Below are 27476 nucleotides of genomic sequence, written 5' to 3'. Positions count from 1 at the left end.
CCCCACATTGGGCTCCCTCCACTCTCAGTGGGGAATCTGGTTGAGATTCTCTCTCTCCCTTTGACCCTCCCCTTGCTTGTGCATTCTTTCTCTCAAATATTTAAATAAAAAAAAAAAAAAAAACCCAACAGGTCGAATTAATTTTAATTATATTTTATTTAACTTGGCATATCCAAAATATCATTGCAAAATATAATATAAAAATTGGGATATTTAATACTTAATTCTTTATAAAGACAGTATGTTTAGTATTCTTTTTCATGGTAAGTATTCAAAATCCATTGCATATTTTATACTTTTAGCACATTTCAGTTCAGACTAACTACATTTCAAGTACTCCAACATCCATATGTGGGTACTGGCTACCGTATTAGACAGTGGAGCTAGAGATAATTTCTTCAACTCCATGCTAAAGATACATGAAACATTTCAGCAGGACGTTCAAGGAGCACTGGCAATTCATCTTTTTTTTAAAAGATTTCTTTAAAGAGCGAGAGAGAAGAGAGCACAAAGTGGGAGAGGTATGAGGAGGGAGAGAGAATCTCAAGCATACTCCACCTTGAGTGCAGAGCCCCACTCAAGGGCTCAGTATCATAGCTCTAAGATCATGACCTAAGCTGAAACCAAGAGTCAGATGCTTAATTGACTGGGCCACCCAGGCATCCCTTGGCATTGATTCTTTTTTCACAAAGGTATTAAATCACTTGAGGTGATTTATTGAGGTTTTACTTTAAATTTTTTTTTTTTTTTTTTTTTAATTTATGATAGTCACACAGAGAGAGAGAGAGAGAGAGGCAGAGACACAGGCAGAGGGAGTAGCAGGCTCCATGCACCGGGAGCCTGACGTGGGATTCGATCCCGGGTCTCCAGGATCGCGCCCTGGGCCAAAGGCAGGCGCCAAACCGCTGCACCACCCAGGGATCCCGAGGTTTTACTTTAAAGCCTGAATATATTAATTGGGCATACTGAATTTTTATAATATAGTATCAGTACATAAAATGTGGAAGAAATATTTAGATCTGATTTTTCTCTATGAGTATTACTTTTTACTGTTTCAGGATGTGAAATAATGCCCCACTTTACTTAAATATTGAAGTGAAATCCACAAGGGATATTCTCTGGGAACAATATATAAAAAAACCCTGAATTTTAAAGATCTGTGATGACCTAAGGTTGGAAGTGGAGAATCAGGAAATTAAGGGAAATTACTAGTAATATAGATCAATGATAGGTGGCTGAATAAGCTATATCATCTTTGTTGCATTGTTCAGTTTTTTGAGCTGACATAGTTAAGAAAATTACTTTATACACTGCAAGCCCCATATAGAGTTAGTAGAGTGTTTGAGAAACTTAGAACATCCAGTAATTTTACAAGAGGAAATGGGAGGTTGTATTTAAATAGGCAATCATGGGCAATAGTAAATCATGCAATTTTACTTCTATTTGCCGTCTTCATTGTTCTATCATTTCCAAGATATTAGTTTATCACGAAGTTTCTGATTTGAAACAGCAAATTTCAAACTCAACTCTGTCCTCCTGTCCCCCAGCATTCCCAATATCCTTAACCTCTGTTAACACCACTTTCTAACAGACTATCCAATTTGTTAATAAGTTTATAGTTCTGTCTCCCTCGCTTAAACAAGATGCATTCAAGGACAGGGATTCTTTATGTTCACTAATGCATCTTAAACACCTAAAATAGTAATGCCCCATTAGATAGGAATGCAGCATGTTTATTGATTTAGTGAATGAATGAATGGATATTTTTAATGTGTATGTCTTTTTTCCTTAAACTATTCAATTAAAGTAGAAACAGTATTTACAAAATTAATAGTCCTCAGCTCGTTTTTTCAACTGATATACGTTTATTCTGGTGCACTGCCTAAAGCAGTTTCTCAACCTCAGCACTATGGACATTTAGAACCAGATAAATCCTTGTTGTGAGAGGCTCTCCACCTCCTGTCCTTAGTTTTATGGCTCTACACTTCTTCAAAGCCATTAGACATCAGTCTTTGGCCCCACTAGTTTTTTCATTGCAATTTAAACCAGGTCTCAGTGGGATGATGTCTGGACAGATTCAAGAAATGAGAGAATATAATGAATATATGTTGCTCTGAAAATAGAATTTTGATTTCCATTCAGTTCACAACAAAGAGGAGTAAAGTGGATTGTGCTAAGTGCTTTGAGGGATACAAAGTTAGACCAGCCATGGTTATTGCCCTCAAAGAGCTTCGTGATGAACTAACATCTTGGAAATGATAGAAAAATGAAGACAGCAAATACAGACAGTAAATTTGCTCTATATTTGTTCCTGTTTTGATTCTTTATCATGGTGGGGAAATAACAGGTTAATGATTAGCTGTATTTTCCATTCGTCCTTCACATTTGCTCCTTCTCAGAAAACAATTACACAGGAACCTGAATTAAACCGTGAAATGATGAAATGGGTTTCAAGTATAGGACTGAGGGTGGTGAGGTCAGAGAACTATGAAAGGGTAAACTTACAGAAAGGGATGATTAGGAAGAAAGGCTTGAGCGTCTCTATTAACCTTCCCTCCCAACATGTCCATTTGCAGCCTCTTACTAGCTCTCTGACTCTTAGGTATGGTAACAGCACAAGGAGCTATGCTGTTCGGGTTGGTGATTATCATACTCTGGTGCCAGATGAATTTGAAGAAGAAATTGGAGTCCAGCAGATTGTGATTCATCGGGAGTATCGACCTGACAGCAGTGACTACGACATTGCCCTGGTTAGATTAGAAGGACCAGATGAGCAATGTGTCCGATTTAGCAGCCACGTCTTGCCAGCCTGTTTGCCATTCCGAAGGGAGAGGCCACAGAAAACCACCTCCAATTGTTACATAACAGGATGGGGAGACACAGGTAATGTAGATAGTAAACAGAGAACAAATGAAATATGGGCACCTATGTCTGGAATCAATACTTTTAGAGTGTAAAATGGGTAGTAAAATCTTAAATGGGTTCAGGCTTAGTTAATTGGAAACTGTCCGTGTAACACATGCGTGTATTTTGGATTCATATCTTGAGGGATACTGTTGGTTACCATTGTTTAGCACAATTTCACAGAACTCAATTGCCTTAAGGGGTAGGGAATCCTGTACTTTACTAAAAGAGGAAGTGATTTTTAAGACCTTATTCCAACAGGGTCTGGATTTTCTTCTTCAAATTGGGCCTGGCTGGCTGCATTTTAGTTTTCCCAGAGGACTCTAATACAGCTACACCAGCAAGGGCTTTGGTGTTGGCCTTACTTTTTCTGTAATGAAGGCCATTATCTAACTCCATCTTATGGAGAATCCCTAAATACAGAACACAAAAAGCAAAGCTTTGTTTGAAGCAGAGGGCCAAACCCACTTTTTGTCCTTCATGCCACCTTCCCAATCCCCAAGCTAGAGCAAAGTGTTTATCTTCTACTTTTCTCAGGCAGTTTTCTGTATGGTCAGTCTTGCTACAGGATTAAGCCAGTGTCTGTCAGCTAGTGTTGTTCAGGATGGCCTTGGAACAGATCTAAGGCTCACCTGGATTGGGTGCTTAATTCACATATGGCTGTTGACCACTTTGCATTAAAAACGATCAACACTAATCACTGTGCTCTTAAAAAGAGCCTCAAGTATTTCTACAGGTGGTAATTTCAGTGTTTTATTTAGTAAACATTTCAGTATGCATTTTACCATAAACTGCATTAAATATTGGCTTATGCTAGTCATTTCATAGCTGCAAAAGGCAGCATCTGTTGCAAATATAGAATACTTAAAAAGCATGTAACGACCAATTCTGAGATAATCCATAAAGAAAACATTTCCTGGATGACACAATAATCAGATTAGTGTAAGTGCCTTCTCTGTACACTATGTGGATCTAATGAGGCAAATCATCTTTGAGAAGGCTTAACTCTGTCATTACAATTCAAGAGGAAAGATTCAGACAAGGAGATAAAAGAGATGACAAAGACCACTATCTTTACAGAGAACATTTTATTATGAATTATTCCAACTGAGAAAATATAAGATAACATTATCAATTATACATTTTAGCCACTGGGTGGCTTGCCTGAGTACACTCACCTCTAATGGCCTAACAGGCTTGTTAGGTACATAGGAAGGTTTTTGTTTCTCAACCCTTATGAAATACTATATTTCTATTTAGAATAGTTCTTGCCACTGTCCTCCTATACCATTTAGTCATCAAACTACATTCTATCATAAGGGTTTTATTTTCAAGACTATTAAGTGTTCACTTAACTGTTTAAATGTTTTCTGTAAGGTCTTTATCTTTAGTGGCATCTAATTCAGATTATTTGGTCTTGACCAGGACAAGCCTATTCAAGAACTCTACAACAAGCAGCCATTCCTTTACTTCCAAAGAGGTTTTGTGAAGAACGTTATAAGAGTCGGTTTACAAGAAGGATGCTTTGTGCTGGAAACCTACATGAACACAAACGTGTTGACAGCTGCCAAGGAGACAGCGGAGGACCACTCATGTGTGCTCGGTCAGGAGAAAGTTGGGTTGTATATGGGGTTACCTCGTGGGGGTATGGCTGTGGAGTCAAGGATTCACCTGGTGTCTATACCAAAGTCTCAGCCTTTGTACCCTGGATAAAAAGTGTCACCAAATTGTAACTCTTCATGGAAACCTGAAAATATGGCAGAAAATTTTCAACCTCCACATTAGCACTCAGTCAGAGATGCCAACTTTTGGGGATGAGAGCCATGTTTCTTCTTTCGTGTTGTGATTAAATCATGCGCATCATTTGCTGCTTGAGAATTTGTGATTGTGAACATTATTAGATACCTCAGTGTAGTACTAATTATCCTTAAATTAGCATTGTTGTCTACCCAAAAACTACTCTGAAGACAAAGGTCTTCATTCTCAGCACTCTCCAGGGATTACTGTGTATCAATTGTGCAATATGGCTGTTTTTAAGATTAAGAGCTTGTAATTGAATCAATACTCTATTATACTTAAGAGTGATATTGTGGAATTATTAGACTTAGATTTTCTTCAAAAGGCTAAGAGATCTTTATACATCGAATCTTTGTTAACCTTTGACAAGTGAGGAAATCAAGAGCCAAAAAGGTGAAGGAATCCATTATAAACCTAGACTGGAATAGGATCAGTCACAATACATTCCTGAATGAACCCTCTACCATGCACTATGGCAACACATTCTAGTTACCTAACAAAATTTGGAAAAATACCAGATAGCAAAGAATGCCTTCCAAGTTTTGGGATATACAACCTAATTTATCCACTTTATTTGTTTTAACATCCTCTAGCAGTTACTTTCAGCTACTTCTAATTTACATCTTGATAAAATTTTTCCTCGGCATCATGCCATTTGCTGGACCATGAATATAGTGCCACCTATTGCAACTTTCCTGTAATGACTCAGACCTGTAGATTTCCATTATCCTGATAGTGCCAGCTAATAAAAATGGAGTTAAAAAAATGCTCTCTGCTTGTATAGCAGTTAAGTTCTAAACTCATTTGTTTCAATGTACTTAATTCATAGCCAGCTGTGTGCTAGGCACTGTGTAAGTGGCTATGCACCTCACTGACAAACTTGAGAGGCTGGTAAGATTTTATAGTATCCTTAGCTTTCAAATTGACTCAAGAGGACTGGTGAGACAGTGGGATCCAAACTTCAGAATGGGAGCCCCAGTGTTGACAGTTTTCCCCCTCTACTGCAGTTTGAAAATCAAGTTTTCTCTCTAGCTATTTCCCAACTCAGTACTGGACAGCTGCCTTCTTCTATGTACCCTTACAAGACATTCTTCCTAACAATGCAAAATCTTTGCCCAAATATAAAAGGCATGCCCTTCAGGCTACGTAAGTAATCACCAACAGACAAGACAATGATTGCTAATACCTAGAGCCCTTAGATAGTTTGTGTATATTCAAGAAGCAGATGCATAAAAACAGGTGAAGAGATCAGTGTGAACTTTTACTAGTTTCCCTGTGTCTATTTCTATCCTTTTTGTAAATCTTCAGCTCTGTAAAAAACTGGTGCTAACAGAAAGGTGCTTTATAGTTTACTACTTTGCAGAACTGCAATGCTATCAGGCAGAGTAACATTAAAAACTTTTATTTAGGGATCCCTGGGTGGCGCAGCGGTTTGGCGCCTGCCTTTGGCCCAGGGCGCGATCCTGGAGACCCGGGATCGAATCCCACATCGGGCTCCCGGTGCATGGAGCCTGCTTCTCCCTCTGCCTGTGTCTCTGCCTCTCTCTCTCTCTCTCTGTGACTATCATGAATAAATAAATAAAATCTTTAAAAAAAAAAAAAAAAAAAAAACTTTTATTTAAGTTTGATAAAGTAAAAACTTTTCAAGTATTTACATCTAGAGAAGAGGTACACAGTGCACACCTGCACAAAGGCTTGAGACAATGTGCAGGAGACATTTTATTGTTAATGAAACTTCGCACAGGCCATACTTCTAATTAAACTATAGTGTTGATGCAAGCAAATTTATATTGAAATTTTAATAGACCAGGTCAGGACACTTTAAAGACAGATCACTAAAACTTGAATGCTTGGTTCAGAATATATGCCTTTGTTAATAATAGCTTTTTCTTGTTAAATGTGACTTTTAAAAAACACAAGTGTTCAGTGCACATTTGTACAAATAAAAGTGCATAGCTGTTCACCTTGTATAGTAGCCTGAATCTTGTGTGTGGTATAAAGTGATTGTGCTGTCTCTCAGGGGTACCTGGGTTTGTTTCCCTCCAAATACTGTACTACCTTACAATACTCCTACTACTTCCAAACCAGCTTTTGGCAGAAAAGGTAGTCTGTTGCTATTTGTAGCTACCTTTCCACTTCCATATCATTTAGTCGGAGAACAGGATTCTCCAGATGAATCCAGCATTTTATTTAATTGTAGCAAGCAGAGAAGCGGCCACGTATCCTCTACTTAAATGCCATACTTACACTGTAATATTCAGGGTGAAAACACCACCCTGATGGTTTCCAAAACATTATTCGCCACTGGATATCCAAGCTGTTGAGATTTAAATTCACGATTCACAGTACACCACAGGAACTCTGAAGTCAACAGGACTTTACCGACCTCACCTTGAACTGGATTATCTGCAAGACAAAACCAGCTTTAAGATACTCCGTGCACTTACATCACAGGGTTGAGTGTTAGCAACCACTGGTTACTTTCTTTTGTTGGCAATTTACGCTTTCAAATTAAAGTCACAGCGAAATGGGCCAACCTGGCCTTCCAATTCCTTAGCACTAAGGGTTTCAGGCTAACAACGAAACATTAATTTAAAAAGGACTCACGGGGCAGCGCAGGTGGCTCAGCGATTTAGCGCCGCCTTCGGCCCAGGGCCTGATCCTGGGGACCCGGGATCGAGTCCCATGTCGGGCTCCCTGCGTGGAGCCTGCTTCTACCGGTCTGCGTCGTAAGCAAATGAATAAAATCTTTAAAATAAATAGAAATAAAAAGGGCGCACGTACCTTGTCACGTTTTCTACCATCCATCGGATCAGCTCAGCCTCCTAGGAACATTTGAACAATAGTTAGATGCGTGCCCCGTAACCCAGCAGCCTCTACGTTTTCCAAATGAAGAATGTTACTTGTGCAAGTCAGAATCTGATACCAATTAGATGGTGACAGCTTTGCCAATAAACAAGAATATGCTCTTCCATGGCTAGGAAGGGAGACTGCCACAGCTGACAGGTCCCAAAGACACATGGAGGTTCACAATCCCACACCGGACGAGCAAGCACAACTTCGGCCACTACTCACCTTCTCTATCCGAACGGGGGTAGTACCGGGCCGCAGGGTTACCAGGCCGGCGGCGGCGAGATTCAAGATGGCCGCCGGACCCCGACGGCGGAATTCACGGCCTTCGCGGGAGTTGGTACGTGCCACCAACCTTCGCCCGAGGGCCCAGGCCTCGGCACCCAGGGCTGCACGTGGCCGCCTCGCGACCTAAGAAACCCCTGCGTCCCCTCAGGTTTTCTAACCTTAGAGGTTTCCAAAGGCGACGCGGCCCTACCATTACAGGACTCTTGAAACTCCTGCATTTTAACGAAGCCAAAGTTCGGCCTCCGTGATCACCTCAGCGCACAACACACGGGGGCACAGTGGAACCACCCGCGCGGAGCCCGACGCTTCCCGGACGTAGAAAGGCCGAGGCCGCGGGCGCACGCTCTCTTATAGAGCGGATGACGCTATTCCGGGAAGCGCCGCGAGGGGCGGGGCCCACGCGATTCGCCCCTCTGCTCTGCCCCTCCCAGCCCGTCCGCGGTTCCACCCCTTCCGCATGGCCCCTCCCACCTCTCGGAGCTTGCACCGCCTCCCCCCGTCCATCCTGGGGACTGGCCCGCTCGCCAGCCTGACGCACGCGCAAGCGGGAGGAGTGAGAAGGCTCTCGCGAGACCAGGCAGTCCCGCCGTTGGAGCTGTCCCGCTGACGGGGCGGGAAGGTGAAAAGCTTTGGTTTCCTGTTTAGGGTAGTTGCTTTTGACGTTGCTATAGTTACCGAAACACCCAGTTACGTAGTTCTCCGCCTCTAAAACTTTAGGTAGGTTAATACATATGGAACCCGCTGATTTTTTTGGTCTATTAATGAACTGCCGTGGTCTTCCGTGTTGCGCTGGGATCGTCGGTCCTGAAGCGCGGGTATCCCTGACGTGGAGTCAGTTGTGTTTTTATTGGTTTTTCATTTTTCGTTTTTGTTCTTTTTTTTTTTTTTTTTTTTTCTGGTTGAATCTCTTAGGAGTCTTTACACTCATTACTGAAAGCCTCACCGAAACACAAGTTTATAAAAGGAAAGGACATTAGCCTGAAGAACGTATGGGAAACCCATTGCCGTGTGCCCCTCCGCATTTCTTTTTTCTTTTTAAAGATTTCATCCATCCATTCATTCATTCATTCATTCGCTCATTCACAAAAGACACAGAGAGAGGCGGAGGTAGAAGCAGGCCCCATGCAGGAGCCGGATGGGCTGAAGGCGGGCGCTGAGCCGCTGGGCCACCGGGATGCCCCCTCCTCATCTCCCGTGTCGCAGGCTGACCCGCCGCGCCCCTGGTCGCAGCTGGGCTCCCTTGACTTGAAAGCGGGCGCCTGGCTCTTGCCTCCCTCTGTACATTCTTTGAGGGAGCAGCAATTAAAGAAATAACTACCCCTTGTAAAGTTAAAAATGTTTAGGAATACTGGTGGTCCTAGATATGTGCTTATTAATTAATTGCCATTACCTTTTTTCCTGAGTTCCCTTTCTTGTTGTCCTCTGGTATGAAGCAAAAGGGAGGCTCCAAGCGACGTTTTTACTTGGTAGTGGACCGTTTGGGAAGATGCGTTGCCACAGTTGCTGTCACGAAAAAATGGTTAAAGGGCCCCAGCAGAGATCTACAGGCTCTTCACGAAATCCCTACATATATTTCTGGGGGAAAGAATTTAATTAGTAAGCGCAAACATTGCTTTTGTGGTTAGGGTTGGAAAGACAAGTTTTTAGGAAATTTAATTCGAAAGAACTAAAGTTTCTGAGGCTCACCTCTCACCCCATGTTTTTCTTACCTCGTCTTGCTTTATCTCACCGAGGTAGGAACTAGTTAGGGGCAGAGGGGGCTAGGCAGGGAAAGATGAGGGAAAGGCCCCAGAGTCAGGCTCCTACCCACCCCACGAAAACAGAGATAAGGCAGGAAAAACAAATAATAAACCTGGCTCTCTACCTCCAAAATGTTAGGGAGGATTCCCCCTTTAATGGCTACTAAGTAATCACAGAAATCCCAGATGTATAGAATTGTTATGGAAGAGATACTAACCAGAGAGATGGGAACACCTTATTTTTATAAACATGATTTTTATAAACGTCTTGTTTATTATAAGTCCACCATGTTTGTTCTAAATAAACACATATTTATGAGTCCATCCTGATGTTGATAAGAAATTTACCAAGTTCCCTGGTCAGTTTCCTATAAAAGACAGTCCCTACAAGCCCTCAGTGGCAACCCTGTGGGGACCCCTCTCACTTTTGAGAGCTTTCTCAAGCAATAAACTTCTATTGCTTTGCTTGTTCTCTGCTGTCAGTGCGATTCATTCTTCAACTCCCTGAGACAAGAACCCAGCTCTTCCGTATCATTACTAATGAACAGAAGGTACTAGGCAGTAACAAAGTTTAAGTACCAAATCGCAGTGGAGAGTTTTGCCAAATTAGATTTCATTTAGAATATCTAAATTACCTGTATTACAAAATGCCACAGATTGGGTGGCTCACACAACAGAAATTTATTTTCTCACTATTGTGGAGGCTAGGAGTCTGAGATCAAGGTGTCCATATGTTTGTTTTCAGGCCTTCTGTGGCCTGTAGATGACTCTTTTCTTGTATCTTCACATCCTTTACCTCTCTACCTGTCTGTATCCCAATCTCCTCTTAAAAGAATACGAGTCATACTGGATTAGGGCCTATGCTAATGACCCTACTTAATTGCCACTTTTTAAAGATCTTGTCTCCAAATACCACCAAATTCTGAGATATTAGTGGTTAGGGCTGAACATATGAATTTTGGGGGGACACAATCCAGCCCATGCCAGCATCCACTTATGCTAAGCTATAAAGACATATTGAAGATTTTTTTTCATATTGAAGATTTTTAAATGACTGTTTCCTTTGGGCTATGGGGTTAAAACATCTGAAAGAGAGAGAGAGATTGTGCGCTCTTAAGGGTGCTTCTGCTCCCATGTTTTATTCTTTGCTCAAACTGGTATTTCTTCTCATCTATTTTTTTCTTCCTTTCTTTAAAATTGAGGTATAATTGACATATTAGTGTCAGGTATACAACATAATGATTTGATATTTGTATATGTTGGTAAGTAATCTCATTACGTCTAGTAAACCTCTATCCCCATACATAGTTATGAAATTTTTTTCTTTGTGCTGAGGACTCTTTTTCTTAAAGATTTTATTTATTTTTTCATGACACACACACACACACACACACGCGCGCGCGCGCGCACACACACAGGCAGAGAGAGAAGCAGGCTCCATGTAGGGAGCCCGACGTGAGACTCAATCCTGGGACTCCAGGATCATACCCAAAGGCAGACACTCAACTGCTGAGCTACCCAGGCATCCCTGTGCTGAGTACTCTTAAAATTTACTCTCTAAGGGACAATTAGCTGGCTCAGTTGGTGGAAGGTGACTCTTGATCTCATGGTTGTAAATTTGAGCCCCACGTTGGGTGTAGAGATTAGGATTTGAAATCCTAAAAAAAGATTTACTTTCTTAGCAACTTTCAAATATGGAAAAGTATTATATTTTAATATAATATCACCATGTTATACATTACATTCCCCTTACTTATTTTATAACTAGAATTTTGTACCTTTTGACCCCTTTCACCCATTTTAGCTATCCCTTCAATCTACCTCCTCTGGCAACCACCAATCTGTTCTCTGTATCATTTAACTTAGTGTTTTTTGTTTTTGTTTTTAGATTCTGCATATAAATGAGATCATATAATATTTGTCTTTCTCTGACTTATTTCACTTAATACCTTAAGGGTCTATCCATAATGTCACAAATGGCAAGGTTTCATTCCTTTTTTATGAATAATATTCTATTACATGTACATTTGACATACTAAATATTTTTGATTTATTTATTTTGAGAAAGAGCATGTGCATGAGCAGTGGGGAGGGATAGAAGAAAAGGGTGAAGGAGAAGCAGACTCCTCACTGAGGGTAGAGCCCTATGTGGGGCTTGATCCTAGGACCCTGAGATCATGACCTGAGCCGAAGGCAGATGCTCAACTGACTGAGCCACCCAGGTGCCCTACATCTGACATCTTTATCCATTCATCCATTGATACATATTTGTTTCCATATCTTGGCTGTTGAAAATAATGCTGCAGTGAACATGAGGATGCATAAATCTTTTTGAATTAGTGTTTTTATTTTCCTCAGATAAATACCCAGAAGTAGAATTACTGGATCATATGTAATTCTATTTTTGATTTTTGAGGAAACTCCTTGCTTTTTTCTACAGTGGCTGGATGAATTTATATTCTTATCAACAGTGCACAAGGGTTTTCTTTTCTCCACATCCTCACCAACACTTGTTATTTCTTATGTGTTTGTTTGTTTTGATACTAGCCATTCTGACTGGGGTGAGATGCTATCTCCTTGTCATTTTGATTTGCATTTCCCTGATTATTAGTGACATTGGGGGTCTTTTCAGTGTCTGTTGGCTATCTGTATGTCTTCATTGGAAAATGTCTATTCACATCCCCTGCCTTTTTTTTAATTGGGTTGTTCTGCGTTTTGCTATTGAGTTGTATGGATTCTTTATGTATTTTGGATATTAACCCCTTATTACATATATGATTTACACATACTCTCTCCTATTTGGTAGGTTGACTTTCCATTTTCTTGAAAATTTCCTTTGCTATGAAGAAGCTTTTTAGTTTGATGTAGTCTCACTAGCTTATTTTCACTTTTGTTGCCTTTGCTTTTGGAGTCAGAACCAAGATCAATGTCAGTGCCTCTGTTTTTTCCTAGGAATATTATGGTTTCAGGCTTACATTCAAGTCTTTAATCCATTTTTAGTTCATTTCTGTGTATTGTAAGAAAATATTCCAGTTTCGTTCTTTTGCATGTGGCTGTCAAGTTTTCCAGCACTATTCATTGAACAGATTGTCCTTTCCCATTGTATATTCTTGGCTCCTTTGTTGTAAATTAATTGACCGTATATGCATGGGTTTATTTCTGGGGTCTCTCTTCTGTTCCATTGATCAATGTGTCTGTTTTTTTTTTTTTTTATGATTTATTTATTTATATTGGGGGGGGAGGGGCAAAGGAACAGGGAGAGAGAGAATCTCAAACAGACTTCTGCTGAGCACAGAGCCTAAAGCCGGGCTCCATCTCATGACTCTGAGATCATGACCTAAGCTGAAGTCAAGAGTTGGGCACTTAATTGATTGAGCCACACAGGCAGTTCTCACTCTGTCTTTTTATGCCAGTATCATACTATAGCTTTGCAATATTACCAACCACGAAGCATGATGTCTCCAGTTTTGTTCTTTTTCAAAATTGCTTTGACTATTTGGATCTTTTGTAGATCCAAATACAAATTTTAGCATTGTTTGCTTTATTTCTGTGAAAAATGCATTGGAATTTTGACAGGGATTGTATTGACTCTGTGGATTGCTTTGCACAGTAGGAACATTTAAACAATATTCTTCCAATCAATGAGTGCAGAATTTCTTTCCATTTATTTATATCATCTTCACTTTCTTTCATCAGTGGTTATAATTTTCAGTATATGGGTTTTTCAATTTTTAGTGTATTTCTGTATGAATCAAAGTACTAGTTATCTATTGTTTTTTTTTTTTTTTTAAATTTATTTATGATAGTCACACAGAGAGAGAGAGAGGCAGAGACACAGGCAGAGGGAGAAGCAGGCTCCATGCACCGGGAGCCCGACGTGGGATTCGATCCCGGGTCTCCAGGATCGCGCCCTGGGCCATAGGCAGGCGCCAAACCGCTGCACCACCCAGGGATCCCCTATTGTTTTTTTTCAGATTAACCTAAGCACGTGGATTTTTTTAAAATTTTTTATTTATTTATGATAGTCACACAGAGAGAGAGAGAGAGAGAGAGAGAGAGAGGCAGAGACACAGGCAGAGGGAGAAGCAGGCTCCATGCACCAGGAGCCCGACGTGGGACTCGACCCCGGGTCTCCAGGATCGCGCCCTGGGCCAAAGGCAGGCGCCAAACCGCTGCGCCACCTAGGGATCCCAGCATCGTGGATTAAAACAATAAGCATTTATTATCTCACACAAGTTTTGTGGATCAGGATCCAAAAGCAGCCTATCTTAGTTGTTGCATGAGGTTGCAATCAGGATATTGACTGAGGCTGCAGTATCATCTTCCAAGGTGGCTCACTTACCTGCTTGGCAAGTTAATGTTAATTGTTGGCAGGAAGTCTCATCCTCAGCTTGTGGATCTCCATTAGGCTGCTGCTGAGATGTTCTCATGATATGGCAGCTGGCTTCTCCCAAAGTGAGTGATCCAAGAGAGGAAGTACCAATGATTTTATGACCTAGTCTGAGAAGTTACATGCTATCACTTGTTAGAACCAAGTTATTACTTCCAGCTCACACAAAAAGGGAGAGAAATTAAACTCCATCTCTTAAAGGAGAGAATGTAAAAATTTGTTGACACAAGTTAAAACTGCCACATTAAGAATGGTTGAGGTTATGTTGCAGTTAATGAACAGTCTACAATCTTTGGCGCTTAAAACAACGACTGTTTCCTATCATGTTCTTGTTTAAAGATTTTCTACTATATGCTGGACCCTGTTCTTGGTGTTGGGGCAGGAACAATAAACAGACAAAATTTCTTACTCATGGAGTTTATATTTTAGTGGCACAAAATTGACATAAATAAGAGTATTAGAGTTATATCAGAGGAGTAGAACTACTAGGATATCAATATCAATACTGATATTTCTAGTGTAAGGTCAACCAAAGCTGTCAAAAGGAGGAAGCAAGGAAAAATGGCAACTGCAAGGATGAACTGAAATCCATGAAAATAAAGTGGAATCTGCATTCATTTTCCTCTAGTTCCAAGGATTCAACTTTGATGATAGAGATGATCTGCAGGAGGAACTGGTCCTTTGTCACAGACCCACAAGTTGCAGAGGTTGAAACGGGCAGGAGTTGAAGAAGGTACAGACCTGGCTGCAGCCCCACACCAACAAAATGAGCTAGCAGATTAGGTGAGAATTTGCATAATCTGCAACATTGCCTCATGCCCTGTACTGACCTAAGTGTGAAAGTATATGACTGCTGTTTCACTTTCAATTACTATGCAAAATATCTCTTGTGGCCATACTAACCTGTAACTATTCAGGCGAGGAAATGAAACTGTAATACTAGGTTAGCTAAATTGACAAAATAGAAATCAACCACAATAAGTAAATTATATGAAAATTTAAAGTCAGTAAGTGCAATAGAGAAAATAAAGGTGGGGATGAGAAATGTTTGCAGTGAGGATAGGAATTATAATTTAAAAAAACATTCAGGGTAGATCTTGAGATGGTGACATTAGGTCAAACAAAAAGACTTAAGGTGAAGGAATGAAACGTGCTGATATCTGGAAGAATATTGTTTTTTTTAGCGATTTATTCACTAAGAGAGAGAGAGAGAGACAGCATGAGCAGGGGGAAGGGCAGAGGGAGAGAGAGACTCTCAAGCAGACTCCATGCTGAGTGTGGAGCCTGACCTGGGGCTTGATTCAACCCTGAGATCACCACCTGAATGGAAACCAAGAATCAGGTGCCCCTAGAAGAAGAATATTCTAAGTCTTCAGTGCTTCCTGAGTGGCACCATAGCTGCTGTGGTAGACAGCCTTTTCTAAGATTCCTAATGATTCCCGCATCATATTATTCCCTCCTTTATGTAATTCCCTTGCCTTAAGTGGTGAAGTGATGAGATCTCACTTCTGAGATTATGTTATAAAAGACTCTTCTTTTTTGCTACCATTGCTTCTCTTGTCTTTTTGGATTGCCTGCTGTGATGAAGCAAGCTGCTATATTAGAGTGGCCTATGTGGCAAGGAACAGAGGGTGGTCTCTGGCCAACATGCAGTAAGGAACTGAGGCTGTCAGATCAATAGCCCCTGAGGAACTGAATCTTGACAACAGCCGTGTAAGTGAGATTGGATCTTTAACCATTTGAGCCTTGAGATGACTACAGCCCCAGATGTTGATTGTAGTCTGTGAAAGACACTGAAGCAGAGAATCCAGATAAACCAGATAATATTGTTTTAAGTGAGTAGTACATTTAAGAATTGTTTGTTATGCAGCAATTGATAACTCATATACGTGGCATGTTCAAGGAATAAAAATGAGACCAGTTTGGCTGAAGTGGGGTAACCAAATAGCAAGTGAAGTTAGAAAGGTGATAGGTTTCCTAGGGTTTTTTGCACCATTAAATGACTTTGAGTTTTCGTGTTTTTTTTTTTTTTTTTTTTGAGTGAACTTGGTAGCTGTTGGAGAGTTTGGAGGAGAGGAGTGATATGATCTGACTTAGGATTTACATGTTTCTTCTCAAAGCACTATTGAGAAGACACACAGTGTCTAGGGATAGTGTTTGAGTAGGGCAACCAGTTAGGCTAGTATGGTCATACAGATGAGAGAATGGTGATGACAATGATCCCAGTAGAGGAAATGAATGATTCAATTCTCAATATATTTTTATGATAGAGCTTATGGAATTTGATGATTGGGTATAGGTTGTAAGAGATATCTTTTAGACATTTGAGTAGAATTTTTGACTAGGGAATTTAATATGGAGTGTGGAGTTAATATGGAGTTCTGGGGAGAGGTCTGGACTGAGAGCTATCCAAGTGTAGAAGGCACTTAATGCGATGAGATTGGATACTAATAACAAGGGAGTAAAAGATACATAGAAAATGAGATCAAAGACTGAGTCCTTATGCCTTCTTAACATTTATCTACCAGGAAAAGAAGCAGGAACCAGCAAAGGATATTGAGAAGTTAGGTAAGGAGGAAAGCCATTGGAGTGAGGTATCCTGAAGTCAAGAAGAAAGTTTTTCAAATAAGAGAGAGTGATCAACTGTTCATGGTACAAGTAAAACGGAAGTTGAGCAATGACTATTGGATTTAGTAATATGAAGGTCATTTAGGACCTTGGTGAGAACAGTTTCACAGAGAATGGAAAGGGAATTGGAGACTATGGACTTAGTTAACCCATTTGCAGTTATGCTAGAAAACGGAAGAGAAATGGGGGAGTATCTAGAGAGGGATATGGGATCAAGAGTGGATTATTTTTTTTTTTTTCCTGGAAGTGTTACAATTCCAGATTTCAAGATACTACAAAGCTATAGTAATCAAAGCAGTATGGTACTGGCACAAAAACAGAACAGAGAGTTCAGAAGTAAACTCACACTTTCATGGTCAATTAACCTTAGACAAAGGAGGCAAGATACACAATGGGAAAGATAGTCTCTTCAACAAATGATGCTGGAAATATGAGACTTCTTTCTTACACTATACACAAAAATAAATTCAAAATGGATTAAAGACCTAAATGTGAGTGAGACCTGAAACCATAAAGCTTCTAGAAGAAAACATAGATAGTAATTTTTTTGACCATAGAAACATTTTTTGTGAGTATATCTCCTCTGGCAAGGGAAACAAAAGCAAAATAAAACCGGTGGGACTAACCTAAAATATGAAAGGAACCTAAGTGTTTCATCAATAGATAGATGGATAAAGAAGAGGTGATATATATATATATATCAATATATATATCACAGAGTATTACTCAGCTCTCAAGAAGAATGAAATCTTGCCATTACCATGGATTAACATGGATAGATCTAGAGGGTATAATGCCAAGTGCACTGAGTCAGACAGAGGAAGGAAAATACTATATGATTTCACTCATACATGGGGTTTAAGAAATGAAACAAGCAAACAAAGAAAAAAGAGACAAACAGAAAAACAGACTCTTAAATACAGAAAACAAACTGATGGTTGCCGGATGGGAGGTAGGTGGAGGGATGGGTGAAATAAATAAAGGGTATTAAGAGTACATTTATCTTGACGAGCACTGAGAAATGTATACAACTGCTTAGTCATTATATCGTACATCTGAAACTAATATTTCATTGTATGTTAATTATCCTTGAGTTTTAAACAAAGGAAAAAGATAAGTGGATTATTTTTTAAGCACAGGATGATGTAAAGCATGTTTATATTCTGATGGGAAAGTTCCAGTGGAAATGGAAAATTGGTGGTGCAGGAGAGGTTTGGTGAATTTCTTAAGCAATTGTTTGTGGGATCTTGTGCACAAAGTAGGATTTGGCCTATGATGGTGGTTCAAGCAATTCATTTACAGAAACAGGATTATATGGGCATAGATGCTGGTAGGTGAGTGATGTGGTGGTCTGAACTTTTGAATATTCTTTTTTATTAATATCTAGTAATAGAAAGCAAGGTCATCAACTAAGAAGTTGGAGGAGGGAGTATTGGATATTTGAGGAGAGAGGTGAAGGTATAATTAGGAGATGGTGTAAGTAGACTTGGAACTGTAGGATTCCTGGGCCACATTTGGGACCCACTTGAATTCTTGTAATGAATTTAAGTTCATTTAAATTAAAATATTAGCATGACTGCATATTTTCTCTACAAAACATGGCTGCGTAAGTATACGTGTAAAGCTGACTAAGAGTTGGAACTAAGGTTGGGGTTTGACAAGAAAGTAAACAAAGTGTAGCCATTCTGACTGGGCAGAGGGAGAAGGAGAGAAAGAATCTCAAGGATGCTCAGAGCTGAGCATAGAGCCTGACTGACACAGGGCTGGATCTCATGACCCTTACATCATGACCTGAGCCAAAATCAAGAGTCACATGTTTAACCAATTGAGCCACCCAGGCATCCCTCAGATCCTAAATTTTTATGATCTGTCTTCCATAAAAATTATAAATATCTATGTTAGTGAAAAGATAAGCTTATGTTTATGTAAACTGAATGAAATAAAAATTATAAGAAGCAACCATTTTTTAAAAAGTACCACTAGGTGGCTCTGTTACCCTATTATTTAGGTCTGTGTTTAAAACCCTAGAAGGTTTTAACTTAAAACACATTCGTTTATTATTGTGCATAAATGTATAAGTGAATGTGTAGATAATAGCATGAAAATGTCATCACATATAATGGATTCTATCAAGCTACCCTCTGGACTCTAGTTTTGTATAATATTCAGAGTAAATATTGAAAACTTAGATTCTACTAGAAAGGAACAACTTTCCCCTAGATGCAGATTCTAAGAATATGATTGAATACCACAGACCTTTTTTATATATTTGACCTTGATGTATAAGTTTTTAAAAATACTGAATTAATCGAGTAAAGATTTAATTCATTTCCTATTGTCTGAAGTATTTAAGTTGTTACATATTTTAATGTGGTATGTATCAAAGTAGACCTTGATTTTGTTGGAGGAATAAAATATTTCTGCCCGATCTACCAGAGGACACAGATATAATCATATTCATCTTAGCTATAGCAGTATTTGATTCATGGTATATGTTCAATGAATGTTTGTTGAATGAGGAAGCTGGCATGATAAAAGTGAAAAAATTTCTGGGAAAGGAAAAATGAATTGTGAGTTAGTATATTAAAGAAAAAATAAGCTAGTATATTAAAGCAAAAATGACAAGTGTTTTTGGCCATGAGCACCTCTTACCTCAGTCTTTGCCAAAAAGTTTAAAAATTTTTGCCAAAAATTTTCACCTTCACATGGGGATATATATTTTAAATCTTATAATAGAAATAATTTTAAATCTTATAATGGAAGTCATTTCACAGAGAAAATTTTATGACAAACTGAAACTGATCTTATAGGTCAATATTTGTAATTGTAATAGATCTTCACTATCTTCACAATCTTGGTATTAGAAATATATAATCTTAATTGGATAGCAAGGACTATATTAATGAACTTCTATTTGATTCTCAAAGAAATGGCAAGACTTGTTCAATACTCTGACTTACTGTACAATACTACTTTGGCTCAAGCTAAAATTTTTATATTACTTTTTAAAAAATCCTAAAACTGTAAAACATTGGTGTAAGAAATTGAGGATGACACAAAAAGGAAAGATATTCCATGCTTGTGGATTAGGAGAACCAATATTATGACAATATCCATTGAATACCTATCATGTGTCAGAGACTTGATACATAAATGCGGGGATACATTGATGTAAGAAAACAAATACACCTGCCTTCAAGAAACTTCAGTAGAAGATAACAGATGTAAGTAAAATTGGTAAATTATAGAGTTATAAGGTCACAAATATAATGGTAAAAAAAATAAAATTAGGATAATGGGAATCAGGAGTTCAGCGAAGAGGTAAAAGGACAAAAATTTTATATGTAAGGTTGCCGATGTTGGCATTTTGAAAAAATGACATTTGCACAAAGACCCAAATAAATTGCAGGAGTTAGCCATGTGGACGTTTGAGGAAATGTCAGTACAAAGGCTTTAAAATAGCAAAGAAGTCAGTGCAACTGTTGCATAATGAGAGACAAGGAAGAAGAACTGAGGTCATAAAGGGGGATGTCAGATCATGTAAGTTGCAGTCTGACTGGAAAGGAGGGCTATTACAGGATTTTTAATAGAAGATTCCTCTGACTTAATTTGTAAGAAGGTTACTTTTGGATCTTGAGTGACAGTAGTTTATCAGGCACAGAGATGGAAGCAGGGAAGATATCCAAGATAAAGATGGTATTATCTCAGAACAGGGTGGCAGCAGTGGTGACAAGTGGTAGGTTTTGGATTGACTTGAAGAGTGAGCCAATGGGATTCCTTGGTGGAGTGAATGTGGGATGTGCTAATCAAGAGAGTGACTATTCTGTTGACAGATTCCACCAACTCTAAAGGCAATATTATACAAGAGCATGACTCATAAGCTGTGTCAACCACAGGATGGAACAGATTCCTTGGGAAGAAGATAAACATCTGCAGATGCGCTCCAGCTGCGGATTCAGGCTTACTACATCACTATGCCTATTCCCAGCTCTTCTTAACTGAGGCTGCATCTATCAGTCTATCAATAGTCTCTCAACCCTGCTGTTGGCTGTTTTTCTATGAGTCTCCATTGTTGCTAATTGAACCTGAGGTGTGATGCTTATACAGTGGGTATGAATTCCATGATCCTCAACCTGTGCAGAATGTAGTTTTCAATAACTGTTCCCATTCTAGTATATTTCATTACTAGAAACTTTTAAGTCTATTTTAGGAAAGCCCAGTCAAATTTCAGGTTCTTCTTTCCCTTTCTTCCCAAGGTGGTCATGACAATGGACATGAAGTGAGAGGGTGACATCTGGGCCTCATCTGTCATCTGTCCTGTGCTGGCATTGGGTGAACCTTATCAAGTTCCATCCTTGGTAAGTGGCTTCTAGCTTCCATGATCTGGGTTCCTTACAACCCCTAGAGTTATCAGTCTGGGCAGGTCATTAGGTGTCCTCCTGGTTTTAGCTGCCAAGTCTCTTTGGGTCTAAAGACCTGTTAGTGATTTTTGCAGCTTCCATAAAGAATGGGAACTTTCATGTTCCTGTGCCCCTGTGGAGCCTGTGCCATCCTAGGTCATATATACTTAGAACTATTTTAACTATTTTGCTCCCACACCATTGGTGGGCAGAGCACATAGAAGAGGTTGCTGCTTTACAGAGTTTTAGATGGAAAGTAGGACACAGTTTTCTCTACTCTTGGATTCTCAGGTCTCTCATTCTTTCATTTTCAAAACTCACTTTGGTGGCAAGGAGAAAGGGCAGGGGAAGAAGAAACTCATTCTCATGTATACCTCTCTCTTTTCCCTTTCCAAAATTTTAAAAGTTCCAGCCAGACAACTTCCGGTCTGGGAGTAGAATGGGAAGGTGATAGGAGGTATAGTCTGGCTTTCCATCTATTTGCCTTCCAGTCTCTTGTTTATGATATAAATATTGGCCTTTGGTACTTAAATTACTTCCAACTCCTATGCCAGCAGCTCTCACACTTTTTGGTCTGAGGATCTCTCTACATTATAAAAAAATTATTGAGGACTCCAAAGGATTTTTGTTTAGAAGGGTTATATCTATTAATATTTACTGTATTAGAAATTTAAGTTGAGGAATTAAAAAGTATCAATTAATTTAAAAGTAAGAGCAAACTCATAATAAGATCATGGTTTTAATGAAAAATAACTGTTTTTCAAAACAAAAAATATAGTGAGTGGCATTGTGTTACATTTATGTATATCTCTTTAGTGTTTGGTTTAATAGAAGACAGCTGGATACTGATATTTATTTTTGCAATCTATTTTGATATGTTGTTTTTATTGAAGTATATGAAGAAAATCTGACCTTACACAAATATGTATTTGGAAGTGTAAATTTATAGCTTTTTCAGATTATTGTGGATATTTTTCTTTGTTAAAACTTAATAAGTGACATTTTCTTTTTTTTTAAATTAATTAATTAATTTATTTATTTATGATAGTCACAGAGAGAGAGAGAGAGAGAGAGTGGCAGAGACATAGGCAGAGGGAGAAGCAGGCTCCATGCACCGGGAGCCCGACATGGGATTCGATCCCGGGTCTCCAGGATCGCGCCCTGGGCCAAAGGCAGGCGCTAAACCGCTGCGCCACCCAGGGATCCCAATAAGTGACATTTTCTTAAATGATATTTGTAATGTGGAATTTGAACCAACTCAGTAAACTTTCCACATTTTGTTACATTTAAAACTATTTGTTTTGCCCAAGAGTTGAACTTTTGCTGTTATAATGATGTACCATGTATAATGATTCTGTAACCTCCTGCATAGGTCATTTGGAAAATATTGGTTCACAGAGTTATGCAGATCTTTCAAATGTTAATATATTTCATTATGTAACATTAGAAAATATTTGTTAATATCACCATCAGTCTCATCAGAAAAAGTATTTAAATATTAGTCTGCTGTTGACTTCTTAGCAGATACAAGTTCTACATAATTTTAATTTTCACTTGAAAGCTCACTTTTTATCATTGGCAATAAATACAGTCAGTTGTTTTTCTTGAAGTGACAGGCTCACTTTGTTCATTTTCAAAAAAATCTCTTCCAATTACTGAAGTCTGCATAACCATAGTTCTCTGTCAGTCATTTTTTCAAGTAAAGATGGTGCTTCACAAATAAAGTAGCCAGTTTTCTTTTAGCTTAAATATATTGAATAAAAATAAGAAAAAAAAAGTTCAATTTGCAACTCAATTGCTCAAGTGCTTTTCCTTGAGACAACTATCTACTTCAGTATGTGGCAGAAGTGCCTTAGGCGTGCTTCACATTTTGTCACAGAGAGATTAAAAAGACAGGTACTCAAGGTTGAAATTTAATAATATTAATAATTCTTACTGCTTCACCAAGGGCATTCTGAAGTGCAACTTTTTTTTTTTTTTAACGTGTGTGTGTGTGTGTGTGTGTGTGTGATGGTGAAGAATACAGTGACTACTAATACAGACTGATGTCACTATCTTGATTTATGTTAAAGCAGCAGCAGTTTTACCCAATATTGCTATTGCAAAATTAGGGGAAGAAATCAATAAAATGACAAAGGAATATAATAAATTAGTATTATTATGAAAATATTTTGACCTGCAGACCCTCTGAAGGGTACCCCTTTTGCCAGAGGTCCGCAGACAATACCTTTACAACTACTGCCCTAATGTACTAAATAAGGCTATGTAGCTGACAGAGGTCTTAGCTATTAGTTAATCTCATGGATAATATCCAATATCTGATGCTGGATTCAGCTGCTCCTTAGATCTCTTCCTCTGTAATCTTCTCATCAAATTGGCTGCTGTTGATCCTGAATATTTAGACTTATTTTTTTAAATGATAGATTATTGCTGTTGTGATAAAAATAGTACATGTACTTGGAAATAAAAATTCAAATATTTCTCCCTCATCCCACAGTCTAGTCCCATTTAGTAAAGGTAGCTCCCTTTTAGCTTTTCTTTTCAAGTTGTGCTGATTATCTCCATAATTCTGGTTAGTTTTTACCTTAATTTCTTGTTTTGTCAACTTCAGGCAATATCTGTTGGCTTCCCAACAGATAGGATCCTTCCCAACTGAAGGATCAGACATTTAGCTCACTTATATCATTCTTCTCATTTATACTCTTGTTCATTCTCCTACTTTTGAGCATATATTCATATTTTTATTTTTGTTTATGACCTCTTTTTGTTATGTTTGTGGCTTTAAATAATATGCTTAAGCATAGATTTCTGCTGAACTTACCATAGGCTGAAAGCAAATCAGAGTGTTCTCCAAAGAGAAGTGATTGGTTGAGCTACTTAGGCCCAGTTTCTGCTTGTAGCTTTACCATCTAGATGATTCTCAGCTCCTGCTGGGTGGCAAAATTTGTGAGAGACAGGAAGAATCAAATGTTACAAAAACTGATGATAAGTAAAACAAGGAGAAAATGGGTTCAGTGATCACATTTGACTTCTTCCATTAACAGATGGAGAAATTGAGGCCCAAAGTGGAAAAAGTGACCTATCCAATATTATCTAGTTAAGAATAGAAGCTGGGCTACAGTCTGATCTATCCTCTTTGCTAGTCTAGTTGTACTGAGGACATCCCTATAACTAATTGGGGATAGAAACAATATGGTTTTGTCAAACTGATCATAGATGGGAGTGAGAATTTCTCAATATTATATTGCATAGCCTTTTGTTATTTTTGAAATCATAATCTTTAACTTCTTTAAAGTTTGTGAGCATACTCATTTGTGTGTGAAGTAGACTTTATTTTCCAATAGTAGGTTTTGTAGGTCTTTAAAGGTTGTTTGTTTTCATAATTATTAAACTTGTTATGGTGATCTGTGATCAATGATTATGACTTGCTCAAAGCTCAGATTATGATTAGCATTTTTTAAATCAATAAGGTACATTTTAATTAAGTAAAAATAAAATAAAATAAAAAATAAAAGTTGTGTTTGTTTTGAAGGATACAAATCAAGTTCTGAAAAGATACACTAGAACCCTAGGAGTATATAACATTTTGAGCTCACATTTCTATTTAAAGTGGTTGAAACAAACAAAATAAATAAATAAATAAATAATTCAGATTAAAAATATCATTTACCAAATAGAAAAAAGAAGACCGATCTTTTTTGGTCCAACTGTATAAATTATGCACAATACTTAGGAGCAAGATCTGGTTTCCATTTTAGTTATTGATTTGAAATAGTGCATTTTGGCATCCAATATATAGACAGCAGGCATTTCCTGTACTTAATTTATTCCCTCATAACCAAGAAGCAGCTTGATATAGACAGTTTTATGTAAGGTTTGTCACAGATCCTGTGTGCTTTGGAAATGTTTCACATTTCATTAAATTTAATTCAGTTTTCTCTATGATAAAATGTGGGTAAATACATTCCTTCTAACAATATCCTGGAGACTTTATGCTGCGGGTAATGAATTTGTGAAATTTGCTTTTACTCCTTGAAAGGGATTGCTAGGTAAATAAAATATTTGCCTAAATCTGGCAAGTAAATGTCTTTCTTAAGTACTTATTGATATTCGTCATGATTCCTTTCTCTAAGAGATGCTCCAAAGGAGATGGTGAAAATATAGGGGGCTCCAATTTTAATGATTTACTAGTCTTTGTATTTATAACTTTTGGGAATAGGCTGAGAAATGATAGAAACTCAAAGATATAGAATTAATGGAAGAAGGTACAAGGGGAGGTTAAAAATAAATTTCATATAATAATAATTGAATAAATTCCTTGTGACATTTGTTAAGAGCAATGAATGTATAGAGAAGTCTTATAGACAATTTATTGAGGATGAAAAATGGCAAGAATTAGTAGTAGCAATGAGTGGTGGGGAAGTGGCCTTCATATTCTGTTAGGTACCCTTGGCCACAGGTGAGTGGCATACTCAAAGTAGAGTTTAGCTTTTCTTGGGAATGGAATAAATGTCACACTGTCTTGGTTTGACCAAGACATGGCTTGACCTTATAAATTTAGTCTGCTTTTAAGTAAAGTAGGTGAAGAGAAGATAAACATTTCTAGCCAACACAAATTATTTCTTAAGGATTATCCACCGCAAGTATTCATTGCTTTTTCCATGACTGCCAACTATTTGGGGATGGGGGTATGTGTGCTTGGGATGGGGTGGGCAGGATGAAGGCAGCAGCTATGTTGTAGGTGATAACAAAGTAGAGTCAGCTTTGGCAGAATAGAATTCAGCTACAGAGAGTAATTTGAATTAGAGAAATTCCTTCATACGAAACATATGAGCAATTCATTGCCTCTCCATTGGTTAGAACTTTGGGTTAAAACCTATCTCTTGGAAATTGCAGTACTGATATCTCTGGAAAGTATAGTATTACAAATCATCATAAGCCACTAATATTGATAAGGTTGGTTTATTAGCCAGTCACCAGTTGGTCCTGTAGTAGATGGAACATAGGATGATATATTCAGATAGGAATTGAGGAGTCAGATGTACTGGAGAACTGTGTGTGTGAGATAAACCTATAGGGAAGTCAAATGGCACATGTGTGGACAGGGTGGCAGAGGGGCATTGCAGCATGAGAAAATCTGATTTCTATAAAAGGTGCTGGAATAGAGAAAAAAAGTTTATTGAAGATGTGGATATGGGGATCCCTGGGTGGCGCAGCGGTTTGGCGCCTGCCTTTGGCCCAGGGCGCGATCCTGGAGACCCGGGATCGAATCCCACATCAGGCTCCCGGTGCATGGAGCCTGCTTCTCCCTCTGCCTATGTCTCTGCCTCTCTCTCTTTCTCTCTCTGTAACTATCATAAATAAATAAAAATTAAAAAAAAAAAAAAAAAAAAAAAAAGAAGATGTGGATAAATGGCTAACAACCTCCACTTTTTTTTTTCAGAGATTATTTGTTTTGATAGATTTTTTTTAAATAAAAGAGAGATTAGCTAACACCCTTTAAAACTCTAAAGAGAGGAACCCATTTGTGGGAAGCAGAGCAGAGTGCTAGGAGTAAGAAATGCTGTAATCATTCAGGTTCTGAAGTTTAAGTAACAGCTGTGTGTTTCTCTTACTCTCTTATGTTAGGATCCCGAGGTAACCCTAGGAATTGCTTTACATCTATTAGAACTAAAAAACTGCTAATATTGATTAGAAGGATCTGTGAAGGGTTATAGTAAAAATAAACTTACTTATTTCTTAATTGGAGGTTTTCTATGCATCTCTCCATTTTGAGTTATATTAGCGGTATCTGTGTTTTATAACCACCTCCCACTCCGTCCCAGACAAACACAAACAATCAAATACCTACTTGTTACCTAAAATCACTAGGCCCAAACTCTTCATTTTCTTATCACAGTTTATTGTTGTACATATGAGGTACCATGCTACTATCAGAATTATATCCAGGTTTTTTATTTTAAAAAACTCAGAGAAAAAATGTTTCCAGTAATTTTCATTCAATGTGAATGACAAGAATATCATAGCTATGAACATTGAAATAACCATTTCATTTCTTCCTGAGGAAGTTCCAATTTTAAGCAATGAAAAAAGGAATTCTATACAAAGCTAGTTTTAAATCACATTAGTTCTCATTCTTTTCTCACATGTATTTATGTTCCTTTTAGAATAGCATAATAACCAGCTGGAGTACATAACGTAAAAAGTATGTATGTCCTCTAGAATTTGATGTTGCCTCCAAGATACATTGAATGCTCAAAAATCCTTTAAAAGGTTTGCTACTATAGATAGCATAATACCTGTACTGTGAATGAGTAAATTTTGGTATGATCTGTTCCTTTTTATTTCATTATACAAGCATCCCGTATGTTTTTAAACATTTATCTTAAAGGGTGGCTGTTTGGTAGAGTTAGTTTACCTAGACAAAATTACGCCATTAGCACTTTGTTTAGAAATTTAAATATACATCTCATCATTAAA

The 27476-nt window shown here is 38.3% G+C and overlaps 1 protein-coding gene, 2 long non-coding RNA genes and 1 other non-coding gene across 22 annotated transcripts in view; 2 read left to right on the top strand and 2 right to left on the bottom strand.

Moving 5' to 3' along the window:
* Window positions 1–4846, top strand: part of PRSS12 (serine protease 12) — a 75588-nt gene extending 70742 nt beyond the window's left edge. The window contains exons 12-13 of the mRNA XM_077882399.1: window positions 2603–2883; window positions 4330–4846. Of these exons, the coding sequence (XP_077738525.1) occupies window positions 2603–2883; window positions 4330–4637 (589 nt within the window). The 3' untranslated portion in view covers window positions 4638–4846. The remainder of the gene's footprint in view (window positions 1–2602; window positions 2884–4329) is intronic.
* Window positions 4847–6865: 2019 nt separating this feature from the next.
* LOC144304017 (uncharacterized) lies at window positions 6866–8255 on the bottom strand. The gene is made up of 2 exons (XR_013371010.1): window positions 7777–8255; window positions 6866–7526 (listed from the first exon to the last, which is right to left on the bottom strand). It is a non-coding gene; the product is annotated as an uncharacterized LOC144304017 (long non-coding RNA).
* LOC144304431 (small nucleolar RNA SNORA24) lies at window positions 7596–7726 on the bottom strand. The gene has a single exon (XR_013371343.1). It is a non-coding gene; the product is annotated as a small nucleolar RNA SNORA24 (small nucleolar RNA).
* A 22-nt stretch (window positions 8256–8277) lies between the features above and the next one.
* Window positions 8278–27476, top strand: part of LOC144304015 (uncharacterized) — a 147311-nt gene continuing 128112 nt past the window's right edge. For 4 of the 19 annotated variants that reach the window (XR_013371009.1, XR_013371004.1, XR_013371002.1 and 1 more), the window contains exons 1-3: window positions 8278–8556; window positions 14597–14751; window positions 20853–20954. This is a non-coding gene — a long non-coding RNA (uncharacterized LOC144304015). The remainder of the gene's footprint in view (window positions 8557–14596; window positions 14752–20852; window positions 20955–27476) is intronic. The other 15 variants (XR_013370997.1, XR_013370998.1, XR_013370992.1 and 12 more) reach the window with 9 other exon arrangements.

This window comes from Canis aureus, chromosome 33, assembly GCF_053574225.1.
Source record: "Canis aureus isolate CA01 chromosome 33, VMU_Caureus_v.1.0, whole genome shotgun sequence".
Taxonomy (NCBI): Eukaryota; Metazoa; Chordata; class Mammalia; order Carnivora; family Canidae; genus Canis; species Canis aureus.
The sequence above is the reverse complement of the archived record's forward strand: the minus strand, read 5'-3'. Positions and strand labels throughout refer to the sequence as shown.